The sequence below is a fragment of the Alosa alosa genome, chromosome 1 (assembly GCF_017589495.1).
Source record: "Alosa alosa isolate M-15738 ecotype Scorff River chromosome 1, AALO_Geno_1.1, whole genome shotgun sequence".
Classification (NCBI taxonomy): domain Eukaryota; kingdom Metazoa; phylum Chordata; class Actinopteri; order Clupeiformes; family Clupeidae; genus Alosa; species Alosa alosa.
The window spans coordinates 4889266-4910378 of NC_063189.1; the positions used below are offsets into that span (position 1 = coordinate 4889266).

The 21113-nt window shown below is 38.7% G+C and overlaps 1 protein-coding gene and 1 long non-coding RNA gene across 3 annotated transcripts; both read left to right on the top strand.

Moving 5' to 3' along the window:
• The first annotated feature begins 1850 nt into the window (after nucleotides 1-1850).
• LOC125297271 (protein CTLA-2-alpha-like) lies at nucleotides 1851-3009 on the top strand. The gene is made up of 4 exons (XM_048247538.1): nucleotides 1851-1933; nucleotides 2039-2145; nucleotides 2562-2704; nucleotides 2843-3009. Exons 2-4 carry the CDS (start codon nucleotides 2040-2042, stop codon nucleotides 2903-2905), a joined length of 312 nt encoding a protein of 103 aa, XP_048103495.1. The 5' UTR covers nucleotides 1851-1933; nucleotide 2039; the 3' UTR covers nucleotides 2906-3009.
• Nucleotides 3010-12085: 9076 nt separating this feature from the next.
• LOC125297291 lies at nucleotides 12086-13473 on the top strand. Of its 2 annotated transcripts, none has more exons than XR_007193992.1 (3): nucleotides 12086-12148; nucleotides 12748-12893; nucleotides 13375-13473. It is a non-coding gene; the product is annotated as an uncharacterized LOC125297291 (long non-coding RNA). The 2 variants fall into 2 exon arrangements; XR_007193993.1 differs by having other exon boundaries at nucleotides 12093-12148; nucleotides 12763-12893.
• Nucleotides 13474-21113: the final 7640 nt, after the last annotated feature.

Here is a 21113-nt window from a genome sequence, read left to right on the forward strand (position 1 = left end):
TATGGGGTGGATCTTTCCTGCTAACGGATAGAACAACAATCAGTGGAACATGTGGTTGTCAAATCAGGAAAACTCCCGAGGTACATTTGACAGGTGCATTTGGTGCCTACAACAGGTGCATTTGACACATTGAGATTCTTTAATTTTAAAACGCTTACCGGTACCTCAACTTAGATGAGCAACAGCCTACATCCTCTCTCTGTCTTAAACCTGCATAATGAAGTCATATCTGAGCACCAGTCTGTGTTAAGGAAGTGTGAATTGAACTTTATTGAGGGACCTGGGACCTGTTTGGGAACTGTCTGGTCTTATTCCAGATGTAGTGCAGCCTCTTGCAGCTGGTTTTCAGAAGGTTTCTGTCCAGGCTGTCATTGCTCAATCAGCAAATGTTTCACATGCATACTAAATATCGTTGGATGGGGTGCACTTTTATAAAAAGAATGAACAGCAACCTCCAAGTCCCTAAAACGTCTATTCATGGCCCTGCGTATGCTTACTCATACTCACTTACACTTGTTGGGCAACAATGTTGAGAAACAGTTGCCTTTTCCATCTCTTCGGACAGTCAGTCAGCAAGACCAGCTGTTTGTGAACTTATTGGTGCTTTTGCCGAGTGCAATTGATATTTAAACAGCATGCATATGTAGACTAGTGGAGAAATGGAGGACAAATAACAGTGTCCATTGTCTAAGGCTGACGGCCAAAGGAGGCCGCAGCTCGATAACACAGCGGCCTCTCACTATCACACAACAGGGAGAATTACTGGTACCTCTCTCCCCTGCTTTTGCAAGACCTTTACACTGTGCAGCCCATTAGAATAGTTGGACTAATGGAATGTTGTAATTCCATGGAAATGCATGGATAAATGTTGTAAAACAGTGATTTATTTGCATGGCTAGGCTGATGCCCGAGGCACCCCCTTTGAAAACCTGTTGGTAGCATCGGCTAACTAGTGTCAGATTTCGGAGTGCAGGGGACAAGCCGAGATGAGCTATGAGACAAAAGTTCACACTCAGTATCATGTTTCAACACACTTTAGGTCAATATCACACCGAACAATGTCCACCTCTGCTGAAATGTTGTATGGACTTTTCTGTATTGCCTGCACATGGAAGATTTCATGCACTGGCTCAAACCTCCCAAGGTTCAACAGAAAACACGGTTATGGAATTTGGCAGACACTTTTGTCCAAAGCGACTTACTGAATGAGTATACATTACTTAAAATGAGCAGTAAACGATAAAAAGATGGTAACAGATAAGTCTTTAGACCCCTCTAAGATCCTAAACTGTTGCAGGAATTCAGAATGCTAGAGGCAACTCATTCCACCAACCAGGAACCACTGAGGGAGAAAGTCTTGAATTTGACCTTCACAACCGATCAGAGGCAGTGGGCAACTGGGGATGATCATGGAATTGAAATAGCCAGAGTGCAGAGTGAAATGTGTCCTCTATAGGAAGCCCAAGCAGGGTAACTAAGAAATGAGTGAAATGTGTCCTCTTTGGCTGATTAAAGGCCAGGCGAGCTGCAGCATTTCTGAATCAACTGCAATGATCAGGCAAACCAGCTAACAAAGAATTGCAATAGTCCAGTTGGGAAATGACCATGCATGGCCTGTATCAGATAAGATATGATCTTCCTGATGTTGCAAACAACAACCCGACATGATTTTGCACTTGATCTCTATTCTGTGTTAACCTTGGGCACAGGGCTTGTGCCGCTATGAAGGTGCCTTGGTTGGTGGTGTGGGGGCAGGGTTGCACCCCCTGGCCCAGCCCCCGTGTTACGAAATGAACAAATCGTCTTCTCACCGTAGGCAGAGCGTATATAAGCCCCACACACGCGGAGAAGAGAAGAGAAGACAGAGGAACATTAAGGACATTTTGACACAGAGTAGAACAAACACACTTGGTTTGAAGGCACAAGGAAGCAGGTACACACACACACACACACACACACACACACAAGGGCATATAGCTGGTTTGAGTAAAACCCAGGAAAGTACACTGATGTTATTTTTGTCATTGTTCTGTGTCAGCATGAAGTGGTTGATCATCGCAGCTGTGTCTCTGGCAGTGGTAAGCTGTGCTAGCCTGCCAGAGGATGATGTGGAGCAGCAGTTCCAAGCATGGAAACTCCAGTTTGGTGAGGACGCAAGGGAGTCATCTTGTAGCCTGCTGATTTAAATGTTGACATTATGTGAACATTTTAAAGCAAGTTCACTTCTCTAAATCTTTTAAATATTTACCCTACACTGCATACATGTTATTTCATTACATACATCAACATATTATCAAGAAGTCATCATCATAATTTAAGCATGCTAATTTTACACTGAATGTCATTAACGTGTGAATGTATATTCATGGTGTGTGCTTCAAGTGACTTTGCATTTGCACAGTATCCATGTTTGTTTAAGAAATTGCATGATGCATATATAGAATTTAAATATATGTTTACAAATTACTTGATGCATATATAACTGGATCTAAATATATGTTTACAAATTGCATGATGCATATAGGCAAATGTTAATGTTAATGTTTCTTCTCTGGCCACAGGTAAGGTCTACGAAACCCCTGAGGAGGAGGCGAAGCGTAAAGACATCTGGCTCGCTCACCGCAGTGTGGTCCTGGCCCACAACGCCAGGGCTGATCAGGGAACTGAGACCTTCCACATGGGCATGAACAAGTTCTCTGACTTGGTATGGACACATGCCACATGCCATTAATTGTAGAATAACTTTTTTTTTTACTTTAACTTTTAACTTAAAACAAATAACTTTGTATAAATTTTTATATGATATATATTTTTTCTAATCAGTGCTACTCTTCTTTTACAGACAGATGACGAGATCATGAAGAATGCAAACCACATGCTGCGTCCGGGCGTCTCTAGGATTTAAAGAGTCAATGCGTGCGCATAGCGAGCGCCAACATTTTTTCATCACATCTTTAAAGTGCTTCTTTAATTCATCATTTATTACAGTAAAGAGTATAGCAGAGCATCTATCAGTGCCTGTTTTCTGTCTCACCCTCTTTTCGTTACCTGCCTCCTGCTTCCCTCTCCTGAGTCTTCAGGATGTCCTCTTTAAAATATATATTGTATATTTAAAGACAACATCCATAATATTCATCCAAATTATGTTTATTGAATTTATAAGGCTGCAGCCAGCTAGTTAGAGGGGAATTCCTGTGTAAAATGGGATGCTTAGCATGAACTCTTTCCAGGACTAGGAACTGGGCAGCAGGTGGTGTCCACTATACAAATAACAAACCCACAACTATTAATAATAAATGTCTCACTATGCTTTCACTTTCACAAAACTACAACACATCTCACTCACATGTATTTATCATCATCTCTTACTTAACGTATAAAACGTTCTTATTAATCCCCTATTGTAATTTCACCCCTTATCAATCCTTGACCTTTCTTTAAAAAAAAAAAAGAAAAACATCATTATTCCCTCCCGGACACATTCCATGACACAGGAAGGGGGAGACTCAAACACGCGCGCGCACACACACACAAACACCCTCGCGACAGCAGCACTACTGACAGCTTTTTGGAAACATCGGCCAGAACGTTCGAACTTGTTACCGTGCTAAGCATAAGCAAAACACATTTTACACAAGATTTCTCCATTAAGTTAGCCATAATTAATGAAAGTAGTTTTGGCTGGTTGTTAGTTCATGGACACACGTAGACTCGACCTGTATGCCTGGTAGCAAAGTCCTTTTAGGCAAGTCCCTCCACTCGGCGGCCATATTGCAACGCTTTTTGGGAACTCATCGGGCATCCTATTCAGCAGAAATGCGTGTGCGCAATACCCTGGAAATGGAGTTCTCGCGAGAGCACAATGGAATTCTCTCTCGAGACACTCTGGCAATGAGCAATGATGCACGTTACTTTTACCCTGATATCCTGGGGAACCAGATAGGGCTGGGACAACGCGTCGACGCAATCGATGACGTCGACGCAAAATATGAGCGTCGATTCGTCAAGCATAACATGTGCTGCTAAATATTTTTAATTTTACACCTTCAGTGTTTTCCATACGTTGATGTTCTATGTTGTAGTCCTACTATTTGAATTAAAGATAAAATAATTTCATTGAGCTGCACTTTTTACTCACACAGCCTTTCCTCGGCCCGCCCGCTCTCTCTCGTAACGAGCCCGCTGCTCCTCCACTGCATGTGCATTTAACAAATTATTCACCATTGTTGTTGCTACATAAAAGCACTGCATAGTGGGATAAATTGCTATTAGCCTAAATCCGCTTAGCATCGTGACCATGCTGCGCAAATTTGTTCAAAACTGCAGCATTAAAGTTAAGGTAAACTCTGCTAACGTCTTATCACAACATAGTACATTGAGGAGACTAAACTAAGTTAAGTTACAGTATGCAATCAAGCAGTATTTCAAAGCTAACGTTAGAATACTGTTTGGATGTCAAGTTTAGCATGCTTACTTGCAGCTGCTTGTATTCGTTACTCAGGCTCATTTTTTTGACTCTGAATGTTTTTCCCGATGTAAATGGAAAAGTGTTTTCCAAGACTCAAAAGTGCTTGTCCAAAGGAGAAGTACGAACCGTTATTTGAACTAACTACGTTATGAATTGCATCCACACATCAGCAGCCTTTTAACTGTGTTAATGTTAATTGCAAGGATTCCCACACGAACGTCTTAAAATGACAGGCACTCAATTAGACATACACTACTGAACTTTATTGAATGCTACCTCTGACTAAGAATGCATTACTTTGCACTTGTATAGTCTTTTATTGTGGAATCTTAAGAGCAATAAACATATATTGCAATGTTAAAGAATTCATGTTTTTTCATTCATATATGTAAATAAACATGTATAAGTTGCTATTAGTGAATTAATTGGGAGATAATCTACCCTAGAAATCTAGACGCGCACCTAGCGGGCTAGTCTAGCAACTCTCCGTTGGCTTGTGAGCCCCAGAAATCAAAACTTAATCAGGCATTGAAATCGTGTATAGAGTCGTTTGGTGGGCTTAACATAATGATTGATGGGAGAGTTGCAACGATTTGGCTTGAATTCCCTGCTACTTGAAAACAAATATCCTATTGCGTCCTATTGCGTGCAGAGGGAATTTGAAATACAACTGATTATCCCGTCCCTCGGACTGAGCACTGCGAACGGTGAGTGCCCAGACCCTACATTTTAATGTTAACTACGCTAGGGATAATCGATAATCGAATCGAAATCGAATTCACCTTGTTCTTGCCCCATCTGAATAGCCTAGAAATCTAGACGCACCCTAGCGGCGGCAAATTAATTTTCTCAGCCTGTACGTCTAGTATCGAACCATAGGGATTTCTATTGGCTTAGCACCGTGGATGTTCTCCAATCACAGCGCTCTATTTTGTTACAGAGTCTTAAGGCGGGCTTAACAGGATAACGACAGTCCTGCGACTGTGAACAACAAGGAAGGTGGCTATGGCGAACGAAGAGCGGTTTTTTGAATCGGCGTTGGCGTCAACTTTGGAGGAGTTGGACTTGTGCTTTTCTTTGAAAGTTGAGCAACACAATGCACTTAAGTCATTACTTTCGAAGAAGGATGTATTTGCCGTTTTGCCGACCCGGATAATGGATATGGTCGTAGCGCTGGCCTATTGCATGCCTAGGCAGTTTGAAAGACAATTCTCTGCCGGCCCCTTGGATTAAGCGAGGTGAATGGTTCGATGCCAGACTATACATCTCAATGATATAGGATGGCCCCGCCAGGCTACCATCTGAAATGACTTCTCTACTTTTGCTGCCTCCATCCTTTCTGTATTTGTTGTGTAAACACACTCCTCAGGTACCTTCGTATACATCTGGTCAAATTTCACTTTGTGATCTGTCATCTCTTTTGTCACTTTCTCTCTTATTTCTTACGCCAAGTGCCAAGTTGCCCGACCCAACCCGACCCTTAAGAAAATGTAACGTTAACGTGACCCCTCACCCCTAGCCCCTCCCTCTAGCGCTCTCGAAAACAATATCCAAATTAAAGACAACTTCTAATTGTATTAGTATTAGTATTTATTTCAACTCATAGTCTGGTTTATTATGTTAAGTGCAGGTATGTTACGATTTCCTTAACCGAAAAAAAAAAAAAGAAAATACAATATTTTTGTAGGGGGCTTTTGAACATATTGGGGGGGCTTAGCCCCCCAAAATAGGCCTATCGACGTCCCTCACTGGTCCTTCCGAAAGACTTGAAACAACAGCAGCCAATGATGGGCTGGCCTTTTCCAGCGAACCTGAACCTGTGGCAGGCACATCCGCGTAGACTGATGGGACCAACAGGGACACCTCCATCTGTGTATCTGGTAAATAGGGTGGATCCCACTTAAGCTGTCTGTAAATTAATGTTTTTCAGTATTACTCTGTGTTCTTGGGCCAGGATGGGCCAGACTATGTGTAAAGAAAGGACACACAATAATGTGTAACTTTGTAGTTTTGAAATAAAAAGTGCTGCCTTGCACGGTAACACTTTATAATAACTACACACAATTCATCATTTATTAAGCCTTTGTTACTTATTAGTTAATGGTTTGTTCATCATTTGCCATTTCTAATTTATCATCAGTAAAGCATTTGTTCACACAGTTACAGTATAAATAGTTTGTTCATAGTAAATAAGCCTATATTTTAAATGTTAAATTATACATTATTGTTAATACTTAATAAATTATGCAATAATAGGTTTTTGATTAACCTATTCGCGCTGGATGCTGCATGACGCAACATTGACCCTCCTGCTGGATGCTGCGTAGCGCAGCATGCTTTTTATTTCATGTTTCTAGGTGCTACAGAGGCTTAGATATTACATTTTGGTAGACGTTGACAATTTTTAGTATGTTTTCAGAAAACCCTCAGGAAATAAGGTTATTTAGTCAAGAATGCCATAGGATTCTATAGGCGTTTTTAGCAGGCATTTTAAGAGTAAATGGGTTAAGTAATATTTCCATTATTTAACAGTTGTTACATACACATACACTAATGATTAGTTAGGGTGAGGATACATATTTTATAAAACACTTCCTAATACTATAATTAATCATTAACTCAGGAGTTACAAGTGGTTAGTTAATGATATTTTGTGAGCTCATCTAAAGTGAGGACGTTTTATGCCTTGCAACACATTTACAAATGAGTTATAAAGTTTACATTTGCATTTATTCACTACACTACCTCTGCCCAGTGGTATTACAACAGTCAATTCAAAAATATAATATAGATATGGCTGTTTACTATGAACAAACCATTTTTAACTGTGTGTAAATATGATTTACAGATGAGAATTAATGTAGGAATAATGCTTTACAAATGAAGAATACAGCATTTAATAATAGTTTACAGATGTTTAATAACAGTGTGTAGTAGAAGAAAACAGAAACTCTTGCATAGTTGTAGGGGTTTCTATCTGGGCCAAGGTAGTGTAGTGGATAAGGAGCTGGACTAGCATGCTTGAAAAATTGGGGGTTCGATTCCTGGCTTTCACTGTTATGTCAATGGCCTTCAATTTAATTGACATGTGTACGTCGCTTGTCTGCTAAATGAATGAATGTGAATGTAATCTTTACAACTCATTTGAAAATGTGTTGCAAGGCATAGAAAGTCCTCACTTTAGATAAGCTCACAAAATATCATTAACTAACCACTTGTAACCCCTTAGTTAATCATGAATTATAGTATTAGGAAGTGGTTTATAAAATATGTATCCTCACCCTAACTAATGGTCAGTGGATCTTCTGGCCAATCGATTTCCGTTTCGGAAATGAAAATTAACAAAACATAAAATGAAGGATTATTTGATTTCCGTTTTAAAATACAAAATCGAAAAAACGAGAATCAAGTCGTTTTCCGTTTTCCTAATCGGTTTCAAAACATCAAATTACAAATACCGAAAAAATTAGTCTTAAATTTCGACGATCATTATTAAATGAAGCCTATTCGCTAGAGGAGGCCCTAGAAGCTCGCATCATAGCCTAGTCTTAGGCTAACTTGGTAAAAAATACCTGTTAGATATGGCGGCCTTGGGAAGTGTTGCGAGGGATATAGAAGAGATGGTTTAAAAGGACATGTCTTATGCAGAAAACACTTTAAATAACTTTTGTTCACAAAGAGGTTAGTCTGAGAGGAGCATCCGATGATTTTGCACCCAGCATAATTAGGCATCCACTAACTCGGGACCACCTGGGAACTACTGTAAGGTGGCAAAAGCAGTTTGCGAGGTAGCCTAGGCCTTAGGGGATGCCAGGCCTGCGGTCATGTAGCCTACCATGCCTACTGTATGCAATCACTCATTTTACTTTGATGTATTTATTAGGTTGGTCCAACATACAGTACCTCAGAATTATTGACACCTCTGCTAAAGTTGACTAAAAAGAGGAATGTAAATCTTTTGGAAATTGATCTTAATGCCTTAAGTAAAAAAAATAGGAAATATTTAACCTATAAGGACACCAATTTTCTTTGTGAATGATTAATGTATCATAAATAACTAAATTTTCTTCATTAAAATAGGGTCATAAGTATTGGCACCCCTATGTTACATTCCCATAGAGACAGGTAGATTTTTATTTTTAAAGGCCAGTTATTTCATGGATCCAGTATACTATGCATCCTGATAAAGTTCCCCTGGCCTTTGGAATTAAAATAGCTCCACATCATCACATACCCTTCACCATACAGATTGGCATGGTTTTATTTCAGTTAGCCTATTATAGCTGGTTTGATTTGCATTGAGCTCAATGAGCATCAATCATCCATAGTGTCTATTTGTTTACTGCTACTGCTCTACTATTACTATTCTACTGCTCTTCATCCTGCACATACTTATTCTTAATAGGCCTACTATTATATTGTTACTGTTTCTGCACTACGATGGTACTGTTACCACACTGCACATAGCTGTACATACTGTACATATCTGTTTATATGGTTCATACTAAATATCCATACACTGTAAAAAATGAATCCTGGTGCCACGGAAATTACACCAAAAAAATTAAGTATGACTTAATTTCTTGAAGCAGTCGCCTTAAAAAAATAACTATTATGTTTTTCCCCAAATAAATCAACTACATTTGCGAGAAAAAAATTCAGAGAAAATGCTCCCTAAAAGAATTGTGGGAAGTTGCACAATTTCTCACTGATAAATGTGCAGCCTTTTCCTCAAATATTTTAAACATCTGAAAAACGTCCTTCAGTTGAGATTTTGAAAAGAATGCCTCGAAGGCGGACGCCATTGAAGTTCAGCATGGAATAGTAAAAGGTAAAGTAATTTGTTCCTGCTACTTGTGAAAGCTAGCATGACAACTACTACAAATATACAATTAAGTAATGTCACATCACAGGTATATATTTTCATACCAACGTGTTTGACCTACTAGGAAATATTGGTGAAGTTAGCTTAACAGTAGCAAGGTTGCTAGCTGTACCTAGACGGTTGGTAAACTAACCAGCAAGCTAACCTTAACTTCGGTAGGTTATATTATAACCTTATCAATTTGAAATGGCCAAGTTTATAATCATTTGTAATACTTGGGACACTCTAAACTGACATTAATATAATATTGGAGTCGACGACGTCTTAATCTTTCTGTAACGAATTTGAAAAGATGGTTGGAATTTTAGTAGCCACTGAGGGAATAGCTAACATGCTAACGTAGCTGGTTAACATTAGTTAGCCAGGACTCCACTGTTCTAAGCGATCTATAATAATAATAATAATAATAATAAATAATAATAATAATAATAATAATAATAATAATAATAATAAAGCTTTATTTGTATAGCACCTTTCATACACAGAATGCAGCTCAAAGTGCTTTACATTTGAAGCATGTAACACAATAATAGTCAGTCAGTCATTATCAATCACTTTTCTTTGCTGTTTATGTTATACTCAGCAACATATCAAAAATATAGAAAATGACGTCATAAGACTGGCAGCCTTAACCCTCTTACCCCCCACAAGCACGCCATATGGCAACTGTGGCAAGGAAAAACTCCCATATTCCAGGAAGAAACCTTGAGCAGAACCTGACTTAATAGGGGAGCCCATCTGCTTCTGGCAGGCTGCGCCCTCAATAGTAGCAGATGTAGAATAATCTGAAAATGTAGTCTACAGGATAAGATGAGTTAACTAAAAGCTTTCCTGTACAGGTATGTTTTCAGATCTTTTTTAAAAATATTTACTGAACTCGCCTGCTTGATGTACAGAGGCAGGGTGTTCCATAGTTTGGGGCATAATGGATAAACGCAGCTTCTCCACTTTGTTTGTGGAGCACTTTGAGTACGATTAAAAGATTAGAATTAGATGATCTAAGTTTCCTTTGTGGTTGATAAGATATTAAAAGCTCAGAGATATATGAAGGTGCTATGCCATTCAGAGCTTTGTAAGTAATTAACATAACCTTAAAATCAATTCTATAGGAAATAGGGAGCCAGTGCAGTTCAGCCAACACAGGGGTGATGTGTTCTCTCTTCTTAGTCTTAGTTAAAAGTCTAGCCGCAGAGTTCTGTATGAGTGCCAATTTCTTTAGATGTTTTTGGGAAGACCAGTGAAAAGTGCATTGCAGTAGTCTAACCTGCTAGTGATAAAGGCGTGAATTAGTTTTTCTGCATCTTGTTGAGTTAAAAGGGCCGCACTTTGGCAATGTTTCTCAAGTGGAAATAGGCTGTCTGAGTAACTTTACTGATATGGGGCTTAAAACTTAACTCTGTATCTAAGATGACACCGAGGCTTGTTACTTTTGGTTTGACCTGGTGTGCCAAGTTCCCCAGATTACTAAGAATAATATCTCGCTTTAGTTTTGGTCCAACCAGAAGTACCTCTGTTTTGTCATCATTTAGTTTCAAAAGTTTTTGCTCATCCACTGATTAATGGAGGTTAGGCATGCAGTGAGGGAGCAAAGGCCATCTGGGTTAGTTGGCTCCACAGAAAGATACAATTGGGTATCATCTGCGTAGCTGTGGAAGTTTACATTATGCTGACTTATGACGTTTCCCAATGGAAGCATATATAGAGAAAATAGCAGGGGACCAAGGCAGCTCCCTGGGCCACACCAAAAGGCAAGTCATGTTTTTCAGATACATGATCTCCTAGACTGATATAAAAATCTCTGCCAGTAATGTAGGTTTGAAACCAGTTTAGAGCATTATCAGAGAGACCCACCCACTTCGCAAGGCGGTGAATTAGGATGCTATGATCAATGGTGTCAAATGCCGCACTCAAATCCAGAAGAATAAGGATTGAGACTTTGTTTGAGTCGGTAGCTAGTCTGAGATCGTTGACTATCTTTACTAGAGCCGTTTCTGTGCTGTGATTTGATCTAAAACCTGATTGGAATTTTTCAAGGATACTGTTTTCGTTGAGGAAGGTATTTAACTGATTGCAAACAACTTTTTCAAGTACTTTGCTCAAAAACGATAGATTTGATATAGGCCTGTAGTTGCTCAGATTGGTATGGTCAAGTTTTGACTTTTTAAGTAAAGGTTTCACAACAGCGGTTTTAAAAGCAGTTGGAAATATACCTGTTTCTAATGAGGTGTTCTAATCTAGTGTGGTGCCAAAGGCTTGTCTGGCACTAAGGGATCTGTTGACTGACTAATTAAAGCAGTCTGTCAACTAATTGACGTTTGATTGAACTGAACACTATTTGCTTTTAATTCGGGTTATATATATTTTGCTTGGAGCTAACGTTAGCTGAGACCACCAGGGCATTCTATTAGGCATTTGTAGCATACACGTGGTGTAAGGTAACTGTTAGTGTTGTCGATTAAGGTTAGGTACATTGTCCATTCTCAGCAATAGTATGCCACTGATATTATTTTATTTGGGTGATTTAGCGATTATGTTAACATATTTGAACACATACACACTTCTGTCTGTCTGCGGTTAAAACATTTGGTAGCCTACATGGTAAATGATTTCAGAATGAATTTAGGAAGTCCTTTGCTAGTTAGTTGATACTGCTGATAGTCAATTGTGGTTCTTGTGTTTATATAATTATGGATTTTGTTTGTTTTAACAGGGTTGGCAAAAGGTCCAGTACCGTGGACTAAAAAAGTACCTCAAACTGCAGCCTGGTTTTTCTTATGAAAGTTTCATTAAAGAAGGTGAGGTTTTATGTGAGCTTAGCTAGTGTTCATGCGCATACAGTATTTGAATGAAATAAATTTGAAATCAATGTTTGCATGCATCTGATATCAGATCACTTGGCCAGTGGTTAAGGTAAAAAAAAGATTTTGTTACCCTTTAGTTGAATTAAATTAACTAAAATTGGAAACTGAATTTCTTAAACTCTTAAAGCAACCCTTTAAAGGGACACCAGGCAACATTTTCGTGTTAATTACTCATCTTCGTAAGTCGGTATATGGTTAAATGACTCATTACAGGGCGAATGAAGACTCTCGCCCGCCCCTACTGCCTGTAGGAAGAATATCCCGCTTTGCAAGTTCAGTGTATCGTACCCGGCACCGGAAGCAGTTTCAGTTTCCATCCTGCATCCACAGCACAGAGGGAGGCTAACGAAACGCTAGCGATTGTTGCAAACGTGTGTATAATGACAGAGCCGGCGAAGAAGAAGCGAAAACCCTTGACGGAAGATGCAAAGAAAAGGAAAAGAGCTTCAGACCGAGCGAGGGGGAGTTTCGTAGAGAAAAAGCATCAGGCTTGCCTGATGTCCCTTTAAGATTCCAATTTTGTGTTTTTGCAGAATTTGTGCCAGCAGGTTCTTCTACTCTAAATTCTTCACTTTTCTGAAGTGATATGGAGAGGTCCTCTTCAAACAAGGGGCATCAATCTCCTGGTGCAGGAGAGAACACCTCTGCCATAGGGGATGCAGCAGAAAAGGCCAAATGGGTGAGCATTTAAAAGTAAAGTCTCACTAGGAGAAATCCTTGTCTGTCCTCCAAATGCGGAAGCCTGGCTTCGTGTTCCGGTAGTGTCAAATCAACGAGCACGTTCAATCTTGCAGCACTACACAGATCTGGCTGAACGTAAGGCATGTTTTTTAGATTCAGCCAGATCTGCTTGCAGATCCAGTGCTGCAAGATCGAACGCGCCCGCTCATTTGACGTTAACGGAACATGAATCTAGGCAATTTTCTTCCTTCAGATACAGGTCTTGATATAATCTCCCTGTACACTTTCAAAAGTTTATAATACTTTTGAAAGTGTACAAAGAAAAAAATATGTACCTCCTCTACTACTGTGGTCTACGCTACCCTAGGTTGTATGTACTCTTGAGTTACACTTTAATACATCTCATGTGTTTTTAGAGGGTGCAGGTAAGTTTTGTCTTTACAAGTGTATCACCGTTATTGTTTCTCTTTTACCCATAGATGGTCCAGGAGGTTCTGGAGAAGAGTTCAGGGGGAGAGGAAACAATGGAGGAGTATAAGAGATTGAGCACCGTGACACACTGCACAAGACGGCATCATATCCTTGTGCATGGGTATGTTTTGTATTGTAATGTGAAAAAACAAAGTAGAAGCATTATTGTGCACATATAGCCTCTCACACAACCTGCCTGCAGCGTGACAAGAAAAACCTAAATTTGGTAGTAGAATTGTTGTGTAAAAACAATTTTGAACTGATGTTTGTCCTTCTTTACACTTCTCTCATCTTCTCAAAGGAACTCTGGATCTCATTCATAGTCACCATTGGGTCCTTGGTTACCTGTCTGACCAAGGCCCCTTTGTCCGGGATTACTCAGTTTGGCTGAGCGGCCAGACACCATACTGCTTTTTTGCGGAGAGTTGGAGGATTATGTGTAGATGTTGATGAAGATGATATGTTTGTTATATCTCTGTTAGTCATCTGAATATTTTTAAATGCCCAAGCTATTGTTATTTTTTTTTCTCAACATCAGGTTTAATTTACACTGAATAAATGCTGTTAAATGAAATACTGATTCTCTAATTGTGTATATACACCACATCCTTTAAAATGTATGGTAATAGACTTATTTAAAACATGCATAACTGCTCAAAATAAGTGAGGCAACTATATTACACATGATTTTATCATGCGAAATTAACCAGAAAAAATCAGGGAAATTTCCTTGATTTATTTTGAATATGCTTAATTGCATTGAGATATTTTACACATTTTTTTTTGTATACATAATAATTTTAGTAAATTTCCATGATTTCTTAAAGTCTATATTCTTAAAAATAATAGGGTTATATTTTTCCTTGATATTTTCACGTGTAATAAGTTGCCTCATTTTTTTCATGCATTCCTACTGTGTCATTTTTTACAGTGTATTTATTCAGTTTTTCTGTAATATATTCTGTTAATACACTGCATATATCTATATTGTTCTTACTACTATAATGTATACTGCCACTACATTGCACATATCTGTACATGATGTTCATACATTGTTCATATTACAGCCATATTTATTCTGCTCTTATTGCTAAGTTTACTGCTAATACACTGCACATACTTATATTTAATTTATACTACTCTAAACCACCTTCTGAAAATAACTGTATACTACTGTCTACACTGCACTATATCTTTTCTTCTGGTTAGACACAAACTGCATTTCATTGTCTCTGTTGTACTCTGCACAATGACAATAAAGTTTAATCTAATCTAATATAATATAATCTGAGAGAAAGTGGAATAGAACATTATGTCCAATATTCCAATATATGGTTTAATTTTCTGCATTATGTCCAATATTCCAATATGTGGTTTAATGTTCTACATTTCTCATTAGTGAGTCACTTTGATACTAAAAGTATGATTCTATGTAATGACTGTATGATATCTGTACTGTCCCTGTGTATATCTGTGTGTGACTGTGTTTAGAGATAAGCAGGAATATTATGACTTTGCAGTGTTTCACTGTTCTGAATGGCTGCGTCTATCTGCTCCGGATTGCCAGGCTGCCACTAATCAGGGTCTGATTCAGTGTAGTCCACGTGAGATGGGATGACCAACACCATCTCCCGTCAGCCTGGAAGGATACTTAAACCCTAACTATTTCCTTGTCTAGTTAGAGCAGCTGATGGATCTTTAGGTGAAGTCATGCTGTCTCTCCTTTGATGTGCATCATTGTAAATAAACTCTGTTCCTGATTTTTCAGTCCTGATTTTGGTCTGACTGGGTCTCTATTAAATCTATGGTATCAAAATTACCATCAAATCAAGCATCTGAGCATCAAACCAGGAGTCCCTATCTATAAGTTGGATATTTCCTAATTTTTCTACTGGCATCAACTTTAGCAGAGGTGCCAATAATTCTGAGGTACTGTATGTTGGACCAACCTAATAAATACATCAAAGTAAAATGAGTAAAATGATTGCATACAGTATAGGCTACATGACCGCAGTAGGCCTGGCATCCCCTAGGGCCTAGGCTACCTCGCAAACTGTGCCACCTCAGTTTCCAGGTGGTCCCGAGTTAGTGGATGCCTAATTATGCTGGGTGCAAAATCGTAGGATGCTCCTCAGAGTTCCTCTTTGTGAACCAAAGTTATTTGTTAAAGTGTTTGGGATTTCTGCATAAGACATGTCCTTTTTAACCATCTCTTCTATATCCCTCACAACACTTTCCAAGGCCGCCATATCTAACAGGTAGCCTATTTTTACCAAGTTAGCCTAAGACTATGATGCGAGCTTCTGGGTAGCCTAAGCTACTCAGATTAGCCTAAGACTAGGCTTCATTGAATAATGACGACTAATTTCGATATTTGTATTTTGATGTTTTGAAACCCAGGGAAAACGGAGAACGACTTAATTCTTTTTTCGATTTTGTATTTTAAAACGGAAATCAAATAATCCCTCGTTTTTTGTTTTGTTAATTTTCATTCCCGAAACGGAAATCGATTGGCCAGAAGATCCACTGACCACTAATCATTAGTGCATGTGTATATTGCAAAATTTATTAAGTATTAGCAATTGAACAAACCATTTAAAACTGTGTGTACAAATACTTTATTTATGAGAATTAACATAGGAACAGTGCTTTACAAATGATGAACAAAGCATTTTGTAATAGTTTGCAACTGGTTTATAATAAGAAAATGATTTCATTATAAGTGGTTGTTTCACTTATTAAGTATAAATCATGTACTTACAAACATGTTTTTTGGATAGGCTTATTTACTATGAACAAACCATTTATAATTGTGTGAACAAATGCTTTACTGATGATAAATTATGTATGAACAAGAAATTACTAATGATGAACGAACAAGAAATTACTAATGATGAACAAACCATTAACTAATAAGTAACAAAGGCTTCATAAATGATGAATTGTGTGTAGTTATTATAAAGTGTTACCAATATTTGCTTTTGAGGCATAAACTAAGCATTTTGAGCAAGATACACACTTTTGCAGGTTTTCCACTACGCGGTGCAGTTTGCGTTTCTTGGTGCTTTAAGCCCCCAATTTTGTCATCAAGGCAGCGCTGCCTGGAAGGCGCTAGGGTTAGACATATCAAGGTTAGGGTTAGGATTAGGTGCCTTTAAGTCGACGGTGGCAGCACTGCCTGGAAGAGGACGTTGGGGGCTTAAAACACCATCGAGCGCAGTTTGCACTAATTGTTTTGAAAAATGTACTAACTGTTGTGCAATTATGATTCGAGAAAAACACCAAAGAGACTGAGAAAAACTGTATGGCATCTGTGTGTGATGCAAAGTAGCATGTTGGTGCGCACATCCAAGGCAGGTGGACAAAAAGTGCTAGGCTATCAAAGAGTGGATTGTCCGCACACATGTTTATTGATTTTCACCCGTGTGTAACGTTTCGAGCTAAACGCTCTTCATCAGACTTGAATATCAGACAGACAGTCGCCATATTTAAACAAGTACAAAAGGTCACATGACCCATCAGAGTGATATATTTAAATAGATTTACAAAACACTTATATACATATATACACAACGTCATAATATCTACAAAAAACATGCACTTATAGAAAAACATTTATATACTATACTTTGTAAAAACATTTTTTTTAAAAAGTACAGCTTCTGATAGGGTGGATTTCATTTTCATTTTCATTTTCATTTTTTCATTTTCACATTTTCAAAACATAGTTTTTTGGATGAATTGGGGTCAATGGGAGGCTAGCGGTGACCAATGAATATTTTGCCAGATTGCTGACACCAGTGTGACTAACAGGGTTATGGGAATTGGCGCGGCTTCTCCTTGTTGCAGTTGCATGTGGGGTAGGGTTCATATCACTTGTCTTTTTGTCCCTTCCTCTTTTCCTAACCCCTCCTTCTAATTAATGTTGTGAAGGAAATGAGGAAAGAACCATAGCATGTGTTCCCCCCAGTTGCCGTGGTTACCGTGGCTGAAAAGCCCCCGAGGGGGAAAACATTCATTTCGATTGCATGTAATCTAATGGAGGTGCACCGGCTTGAGTACAGAAATATAAAAATATTAAATCTTTTAGCAAACATCACTAAACGGCACGAACACGTTTCAACTGAGAGTTATCTGTCAAGGAGGTTAAGGGTCACATTAAGTTCCCTCATTTTGCTAATTCCAGTTAAAGTCACTTAATTGTTCTAAAAAGCCTTTCAAATGTGTCAATGACGTCATTCATTAGCACAATGCTAGCGTGTTATGTGCAACAACGACCCAACCTGTAAGAAATCAAAAGGACATAAGTACTCGTTCATTCAACTTTTGTCCTATAACCCATGTTGAAGTTATACAAACTACAATCAAATCTGAGATTTGTCAACGACAATCAGGTGAAAGAGACAAATTTAGCCGTCTAGCTCCATTGACTCCAATTCATTCTGCACTCATGGCGATCGCCCCCAATGGAACTCTGGTGGAACTGCATCCAAAATTCAGTACAATGGGACTTTATAGGGAGGGAAAGTGAAAACCAGCGCCCCAAGTGGTTGCGTTCCTATCGAAGAGCAGCTCCAATGTTAAGTCCCATAGACCTATTTTTTTTAAAAATACTGTGAAGCCAAATCAGCATCTTATCCACCAAAAATATTTTTCAGTGTCTATACAGTAATAATCTTCTAACTGTGAAAATGTCAGACCATATTTTGCCTTATTTAAAAAAATCGAAATTGCTCCTTTTGTTTCATAAACGAACTACAAAAAAGCCACGTGACTTTACCCTTCCACGTTACTCACGGTAGCATGGTTTGTTTATTAGCCTGGTTAGCATTGCCACTTAACACTTACTGCCAGCTCTTCATGTGAGTAGAAGCACAACACCAGTTATCCAGACATAAAGGTTATCACCACGCGGTTTACATCACCTTCCGTTATTACAAAAATATGTAAGCCAGTTAAGCAAATTGCTGTATTGGTCAGTTAGAGATTAAGCGCCTAAACCTGTGACGTCACATGCAACTGTAGTTTGTTAAAACCATGTTACGACAAAAACTCAAAACAATTCAACTGATCCTAAAAATAAGGTATGACCACTTGAAGCAATAGAGGTGACCCCAGTGCCTAACATATGGAAGGCATTAAATTAAGATCCCAATGTGCACCGAGATATATATTTTCTAAAAAAAAATCCCATCCCCTCCGCTAAACTCTAGGAACGCAACCACTAGATGGCGATGAGATTACTTTCCCTCCCTATTCATCCCTGGCAAGTGACATCACGTTTTGTTCGCGCCACAGCAAAATAGCGTGTTCTTGCCATCCACTAGGCTATTTTTGTAATGGGACATATCGCACAGCTAGGAGATTATAGTGAGATTTAACCGTAGTAATGTCCTTCCACGACTGTTGGCTTATTGTTAGGAATACAACAACATCCCATGTTCTTGCATAGATATATTTTGGTTTGTTTTCTTTGTGTTTCGGGAGTATTTCAACCACAATTGCATGCTTATCTCCTCAGTGTATGAAGCACAGCAGCGGTTGCTATAGCAACCATAGACTCTGAACAGGACAGCAGATAGCACTTAGACAAAGTCTTTGGCAAGATCTGAATGTTCTAAACAGATAATACCGTTCTAGTTTTTTTTTTTTTCCTATTTCTTTCTATTCTTTAACTTAAGACATGTAAGAAGTAAGTTTATTCGCTGGGCAGCGCACAAACTGACGAGTTACATTAGCCCTAGCACTATGAGCTATGATAAACGTTAGCTAGAATAGCTAGCTTCTAAGTGTGGCAGCTAAGTTATTATTTCATGTTCTGATATGACATTCTTAACGTTTTGACTATGTCACAACTGATAAAAGCAAGACAAATAAAGTAACCAAATCGCTTTGCAATATTTTAGTCCAAAAATACTTATGGGTGTTCATTTACCATAATGTTAATTACAGTAGCCTAACGTTACGACCTAACGTTATCTCCCCTTGCTGTTACCACCAGTTTTAATAACTTTACATTTGCGATCATGACCCATTTCATCTAACAGCTAGGGATGTGACGCTCGAAGCTGACGTTTCGAAACAGTGTCGAGCTTCCGAAACGCAAGTGTTTCGAAAAGTGTTTCGAAGTGTGGTTCAAAACGCCCATGTCACGTGACCATGGCTAAGTGAGGCTTCGTGGTGTTTCAATTTGGTTTGGACAGGTGGCACACTTACCGCTAGCCCAATTACCCGAAAGTAAACACCTGTTTGATCTAAATTACAAAGTCCCAGAATGCTTAAAAGTCATTCAAACACATCCTATCTTTGTGTTTTTTTTTGTGAGGAGAGAGATTTTGAGAGATATAGCGACATATATTGATAGTGCATTCTTGTGATTGATAGGTTAGTGATATAGATTAATTGACACGCTAGAGACCGACAGTGAGCGATAGTTTAGATAGATATAGTCTAGTGACCCTTTGAAATACTGGCAGGGGAGGAGAGTGGTTTATCCAAACCTAAGTGTGATGGCAAACAAATATTTGTGCATGCCAGCAACAAGTGTGCTTTGTGAAAGATTTTTTTCCAAGGCTGGGAAGGTTTATTTAAAGGAGAATTCCGGAATTCCGGAGAATTCCGAAAAATAATTCAGTGTAAATGCATGGATTCCAGTTGCTGCTACTGGAAGAAACTGGAATCCATGCATTTCCACTGAATTATATTTGGAATCTGATCCCTTATCATACCTGTTAATTCTTACTCGTTGCTCGACTTATCGTGACTAAATTCAAGATGGCTGCAAACGCTAAACTTCATGAAGATACTGTCTGTATAAATCGTCTTGTAAGTAAACTACCAGTGCTTTTTCAAAGTTTTCAATGTCTCGTTTTAAATGTCAGGGCCCCTCGAAGTCTACCAATGAAGTGTGGAGATACATTGAGCCTCGTAAATGGGGTGTAAAACAGTGATTTATTTGCATGGTTAGCCCGATGCCAAGCACCACTATTGAAAAAAGCTGTTGGTAGCATCGGCTAACTAGCCAGATTTTGGAGTGCAGGGGACAAGCCGAGATGGGCTATGAGACATACGTTCACACTCGGTATCATGTTTCAATACACTTTAGGTCAATATCACACCGGAATTCTCCTTTAAAAACAAGAAACAGATTGAATGCCAAGACGGCAGAACAACTGTTATTCCTAAATAAAAATGTATGTTGACATACAAAACATGTGTTGTTTATTTTTCCCATGTTGAACCTGATTAGTCTAACCTGCTTCATTCATGTATCCTTTATTTCCCTACAACAACCCTGGGCCATAAGCATAGCCTACATTTTAAAACCATTGTAGCATTTTCCTCTCCAGCATATTCCAAAGGATAATGTACTATGAAACTGAAATAACAAAACATCTGTAACTGGCAGATATAAAAATGTTCTAGTTACTGAAGGCATATACTAGTCTGAACTTTTTAAGCACCAGCAGGGAGTTGAACACTGGCTGCTCCGGCCGAATGCAAGTGTGTTACAGTTTTTCTCGATCGTTTTGATACCTGTGTCAACTCTGACATCACGTTCTCAAAACAGTTAACACCCGTGTCTGAACAAAAGCACTCTGGACAAAATGACACATTTTGCTTGCAAAAGGCTGTTACTCTCTCAAAACACTTAAAACATGCAGCAAAAGCAAATCTTGCCTTCAAACACTACAACTTGTTGCCAATTCAAAAACACTCATCTTTAATCAATCATTACACACTGGAC

Excerpts from the sequence above, each read along its gene's own strand:
- LOC125297271 (XM_048247538.1), top strand. The coding sequence starts at position 2,040 with ATGAAGTGGTTGATCATCGCAGCTGTGTCTCTGGCAGTGGTAAGCTGT. Across the intron at positions 2,146-2,561 it reads AGCATGGAAACTCCAGTTTG|GTAAGGTCTACGAAACCCCT; the intron begins GTGAGGACGCAA and ends CTCTGGCCACAG. Across the intron at positions 2,705-2,842 it reads TGAACAAGTTCTCTGACTTG|ACAGATGACGAGATCATGAA; the intron begins GTATGGACACAT and ends CTTCTTTTACAG.